Source organism: Octopus bimaculoides, chromosome 2 (assembly GCF_001194135.2).
Source record: "Octopus bimaculoides isolate UCB-OBI-ISO-001 chromosome 2, ASM119413v2, whole genome shotgun sequence".
Lineage (NCBI taxonomy): Eukaryota > Metazoa > Mollusca > Cephalopoda > Octopoda > Octopodidae > Octopus > Octopus bimaculoides.
In genome coordinates, this window is record NC_068982.1 from 174,872,889 (window position 1) to 174,879,301 (window position 6,413).

The window sequence follows — 6,413 nt, forward strand, 5'->3', positions numbered from 1 at the left end:
TCCTAATTTTGGGACTGCCATGTTGGCTTGGCGATAACTATTAATTTCCAGTACCGCTGCCGTAGTCTCCTTTAGAGAGACTTAGAAATATTAATAACTCTATTTATATACATATATATATATATATATGTGTGTGTGTGTGTGTGTGTGTGTGTGTGTGTGTGTGTGTATGTATATATCACACACACACACTCACACATTCTCAGTTTTATATATATAGATTTGTAGTGTTAACAGTCAAACATATTTGGCTGCATTTTATGTGGGATTTTTGGCTGTAAACTTTGGTTTGAAAAATGTGACTTGAATACTTGAAAATGTAGATCTTAACAACCTGGTTAATTGTTGGATGACATAGATTAGGGGTGTACATTCTAAGAGAACATGAAGCTGCAGCAGTCACTTTGTGGGGGTAGTGCCTGCATCACAAAGTAGGTGTAATATATTTTTCCAAGTAGCAGTAGACATTGTAAAATTGACAACTGAGTTCAAATCTACCCATTGCCATTAATAATATTCATGCTTATCCATTATATCTGTTTCTAATCTCAATTAAAGGATTAAAATTGATAAAGTGTTCTCAGAATAAGATAATGAAATAAACAAACAAAACAAAACCAAGACATTTAGTCTCACTTTTTTTTTCTTTTTTTTTTTTAAATTTCTTCTTTGTTTCTTTTCATTGCAGAAGAAACTGCGTCCTTCATCTAATAAATTTATATCTACCTGTGTGGAGTCTGGTGCCGATAACAAGCTATCGCTGGATAATATCAACAGCTGTGCTGTTGTGACTAATTCCTGTTTACCTCAGGTGACTCAATGTATTTCCATTATTTCTTTGCTTTTATTATGTTATATCCACTGAGGACTGGTGAAACTGGATGGCAACACCAAATTAGATTGGAGCCTGGTGTTGCCATCCGGTTTCACCAGTCCTCAGTCAAATCGTCCAACCCATGCTAGCATGGAAAGCAGACGTTAAACGATGATGATGATGATGATGATCCACATGATGTTGACTTTTCAGTTGTTGTTGTTTAGCTCCTGGTTAGCTCTAATCATATAAATGATGTAAACCTACATTCACTGGTGTTCCAGCCTAAACCATCTTTTTTCCTTCCCAGCCATAGTATTTTTAGGACTATGTTATCTAACGTATACTTTCATTTTTAAGACCCTTCGTTGTTATTTGAAGAAATGTAGCTTCTATTTCTCACCAATCAGGCAACCATGTACAACAATTCTGCCAATTATGTGAATTATATACTGTTTCCTTGTTGTAGGAGTGCTGTATAATTCAAGTGTGTTTTATTAGCTTGCAGTTCTGTGTTCAGCTCTTCATGTGGTTGTAGCATATAGAAGCAACTTGATCAAGTGAATATGGTATTGAGACATTAACTTATAGATGGACTACCAACATAGATCTTGTTCACATATACTCTATGGGTCTCTTTGTGTATTTGTGTAATTCACTCATTCACATTACCTTGATTTACTTAATTGTCAGAAATAGATACTAAATCAGTTACAGGTGTTATCCAAGAGAGACTGATATTCTATCCAGGAGTATTTTTATCTTTTATCTGCTTTATGTAATGAAACCAGAGCTAAGGCGTCAGTTCGTAAAAGCTATAATGGGAGGCAAGGTTCTGGCTATCAGTTGAATATCGCCTTTCTCCCATTAATTTCTTATTCTTTATGTTGCTAAGGCTCCAGCAGTCAAGTAAAGAAGTATTAGGCAAATGCAGGTTCTCCATTAGTTTTATTTACAATATATACATAGGTGTGGTATGTTGCCCTTTTGCAGCTATCTCATGCGGTATGAATTCATTGTTCTCCATTATGCGGGCCATTGCCTCAGGAGATGCGACAAGCGGACTAGCCTAGAGGACAAGCTAGTGAGGTGTGCTCTGCGAGCAGTCGCGAGTCAAAGAGGAAAAGATCGAACCTTGTGGCTTCTTCCTTTTATATAGCTTACCATCACAAGCCTCATTCTGAGCTCGCGCATGGCAAATGGATGCAGGTGAGATCTCACTCCAGTCTCAGAGATGGCAATGGCTGCCATGAGATCTCACCCAATATGGCGCTGACTGCTTGTGCCACTACAAAGCCAACTGGTGAATTTACATTTATATTACATGAATAATATAGGGTCTCCTAGGTTGACATGCTTTACATAAACTACATAGAGTCCTTATCCCACTTATCAAATGTTTTTTTTTTTTTTTTTCATTTTGTTATGAATTAGTTTGATGAAGTGGGGAAAGTTCCTGTAGATTTTTGCTGACACTTCTTGGGTGGGAAGAATAGGAGTAACTAAGATGGCATGAATTAAGTTAAATTTGAATCTAGCAGTTAGAGTAGGAGAAAAAACATGAGTGACAGATATCTAAAAAGATGGTGCCAAGCTGGAGTAAGATGGATTGGTAAAGAGAGGAGGAGGAGGTGAAGATGTGAATTCATTTCATTGCTTTACTTCCTGGTTGGTCCTGGTCAAACATACTTATGATCAAAAGCAGTCTAATCATGACCATCTTGCCTTTCTTTTCAGAAACATTGTGTCTTGGATTCTACATTATTCAATGTGACTTTATTAAAGTGATATGATGGAGATTTTGCTATTATTTCTAACAGTTTGAGTGATCACATAGAACTGGCATGGGCAACCTTTTTTGGGAAGCAGGCCACATGAAACATGGCTCATCTTATGGGCCACACTACTAAAACAATTCATGGTAATTTTTCATTAGATGTGCTGTTCAGAGAGTCCTGTAGGCCACAGTCCTGTAGGCCACAGAAGTTCTCTCATCGGTTTGAGGATTCATTAAATTAATATGTGTGAGTAGTATGAATAGAGGAAATGCAGAGCAGACATATGTTGTTGATGGATCAAAGATTGTAGAATATTGATGAGTAAAGCTGGGCAGACATATTTTGTTAATGGATGAAAGATTGTAGAATATTGATGAGTAAAGCAAGGCAGACATATCTTGTTAATTGATCAAAGATTGTAGAATATTGATGAGTAAAAGTCTTTCTATCAAGTGACTAACTTTTTTTTTGTACGTTGTTTAGAAAATATCTGTATGACAGAATATATGATGAATAGTCTTTTCAGATGTAGGAGCTATACTTGAGTGTAGACTATCACTTATGCTATACAATATCCTGTGTGTGAATTCTATTGTAGCCCTGATGAGTTTTTTAAGGGCTGGTACTTAGTCCAGTTTCATGGTATTGAACAAGCAAGTGAGAAATATTTTCATGGATAGGACCACAGTCTTTCACTGATAACATTACCAGGTTCTCTGATATCTATTCCTGACTGTTGAATGTACTGAATCATTGCATGCATGGAGGTGTGTGCATTCATGCACAAATATTCATATTTACTTACAGAATTAGTCCTTTTATGTAAATTAAAAAAAAAAAATCAATTTTATATTTTTTATTTGTATCTCCTCTCCACAACAAGACACCTGTTTCTGTCCCTCTGTTACACTCAAACCTCTCATCACCTGGCACAGGGCCATCTTCTCCAGTACATCACCCCCTCAAAGGATCTTTGTCTTGCAGGTTACTTAGTAACCCCATCAGTGCTGGTGCTATGTAAAAAGCATCCAGTTCTCACTGTAAAGTGGTCACCATTTGGAAGCAGCAGTCGTGGTGGTGGTGGTGGCGACGGCGGCAGTGAATCATGCATCATAAAATATTAGATAGAATATTTGTTTTACAGGGAATTTGTAGAATGTCTCCTCCTTGAAACTTATACTGGGATGATTACAAACATCAGCTGACACTACATTACTTCCTCTATTGAAATTATTGGAAGTTTCAGTTCAGAAGTTACTGAAAAATATCTGATATTGCAATGTTTGTTACTAAAAATAAAAATGGCCCACCCTAGCTAGTTGGGAATAAGGACAATTAGCTGGTTTAAGTATAATTAACAGCATGAACTTTGACACATGACTTGTTAATTTGTTTTTTATGTTGTATTGCTAGGTTTAGCTATGATACTCAACTTTGGTTTGGAATCTCAAAGTCACTTTGCCATTTGATATGGAATCACATTCAGAAGACAGGCTACATGTGATAAACTATCTGTGCCACTTGCAATTCCATGTTAAACTTATGTCCTTGTACATGGTATCTATTATTATATACGACCCTTCGCCTTCCTCAGCTATGAGAGTTTATCATCATCATCATCATCATTTTAACATTGGATGGTTTGGCAGGAAACTATGGGTCCAAAAACTGCATCATGCTCAGTGTCTGTTTTGACACGGTTTCTATGGCTGGATGCCCTTCCTAATATCAACCACTTTACTGCATGTGCTGGATGCTTTTTTTCATGCCACCATTGAAGTCACCGTACAGCTCATAGGATTACTAATCTCAGAGGAGGTAGGGTCAGATTTCTGCTAGGTGAGAAGAGTTTAAAGTGTGAGTGAAGGGAATGGGATCAGGGCAGGTTTTTGTAGAGGATCTGCATGGCTACTCACATTTAGTGGAAGAGCGGGAGAAAGAGGAAAGAGAAATGATCAATAGAAGCTGCAAAGAGATAGATAGTGGCAATGAGATGCCCAGATGGCCCCTCTAGGTACAAAGTGAGTAGAAGTGGGTGGATGGGTAGGTGATTTCGAGCTTTTTATGGGGAGCAGGAGATGGAGGGATAGGAAAGCAAGCAGCATCTGTAAAAATTAGGTAGGGTTGCAGACACTAGCATAATTAGGGAGTTGGTAGGGGCGGTTCGCCCTGGGTGGCACTTTTGGGTCTGCTGTAGGCAATATGTGTTTTTTTGGGGGGTGGGGTGGATGCAGATGGAAAGGCTGCCCCAAGTGACACACTCTAGCTATGCTAGTGGTTTTCAGAGTGGATGTTCAATGAGCCATGAGTTGGGTAAGATAGCAAGATGCAGAAGAGTGAGGGACAGGGAGTGAGAATGGTTTGATAGTAATGATGATACAGTTAAGAAGGGGAGGAGAAAAGAGAGAGAGATGATATGGTTGGGGTAATTTGTAGGAGCTGAGAGAAGAAAAGGTCATACATAGATTATGATGGGAGGTAATTTAGTTCAGTGGGGAGTGGAATGAATCTGTAACATGTGGGTGCAGAGACCAATATATATTTAGCTTTTCCAGAACTCAGTTTCGCTGAGGAGGATGAGTCTTTTCAACAACCTCATATCTCCAGACATCCCAGTCCTTTATCATCTTCGCCATGAAGCTCAGAGTGGTGAGGTCAGCCCTCACCACCTCATCCCATTTCTTCCTGGGTCTCCAGTGCTCCAGTATGGTTTTAATCATGATGGCTAAAACAAACTAAAGAAGTAAAGAATATATTATTATAAGTCCCTGCTGCTTGCGTCATGTGAAAAGCATACAGTCCACATTATAAAATGGTTAGCATTAGGAAAAGAGGTCCAGCTGTAAAAAAAAACAGGTCAAAGCAGACAGTAGAGCTTGTTATGGGCTTCGGACTTGCCAGCTCATTTCAGACTATATCATTTCTAAAATTAAGAAATGGTATAGGGACCTATAATAATTATCAATGTGCTAGATTATGGATTTATTTCCATGATGATACTCATATTTTAGTTTTAAGATGTATATGGTGCCACATAAAAAGCACCCAACACACTCTGTTAAGTAGTTGGCATTAGGGAGGGTATCCAACCATAGGGTATCCAAGCTGAATCAGACTGGAACCAGGTGCAGCTTGCCCACTCTGGTCAAACTGTCCCACCCATGCCAGCACGGAAAATGGACATTAAATGATGATGATGATGATATAGGTACAAGCATGACTGTGTGTTCAAGAAGTCTGCTTCTCAAACTTGTGATTTTGGGTTTAGTCTTACTGTGTGGCACCTTGAGCAAGTGTTTTCTCTTATAGCCCAGGGCCAGCCAAAGTCTTGATGTATGTGTTTCCTCATTTCCATTCTACTTTGAAAACTTGTCCATTCGTTAAGAAATATTGCCTTACTTGGAAACAGATGGGGATTGACAACAGGAAAGGCATTTGGGTATTGAAAATCTGCTTCAACAAATTCCATCTCACCCAGGCAAGCAGGGAAATGTAGACATTAAATGAAGATGATGATGTATAACTGTAAGAATATGTGTGTGTGTGTGTGTGTGTGTGTGTGTGTGTATATATATATATGCTTTTTTTATTCGTTTCAGTCATTTGACTGCGGCCATGCTGGAGCACCACCTTTAGTCAAGTAAATCGACCCCAGGACTTATTCTTTGTAAGCCTAGTACTTATTCTATCGGTCTCTCTTGCCAAACCGCTAAGTGACGGGGACGTAAACACACCAGCATCGGTTGTCAAGCGATGTTGGGGAGACAAACACATACACACAAACATATACATATATATGTGTGTGTATACATATATATATA

The 6,413-nt window shown here is 38.5% G+C and overlaps 1 protein-coding gene across 1 annotated transcript in view; it reads left to right on the forward strand.

Moving 5' to 3' along the window:
* LOC106871736 (uncharacterized) overlaps window positions 1-6,413 on the forward strand; it is a 30,119-nt gene that overhangs the window by 14,645 nt on the left and 9,061 nt on the right. The window contains exon 2 of the mRNA XM_014918353.2: window positions 689-811. Coding sequence (XP_014773839.1) covers window positions 689-811 — 123 coding nt within the window. The remainder of the gene's footprint in view (window positions 1-688; window positions 812-6,413) is intronic.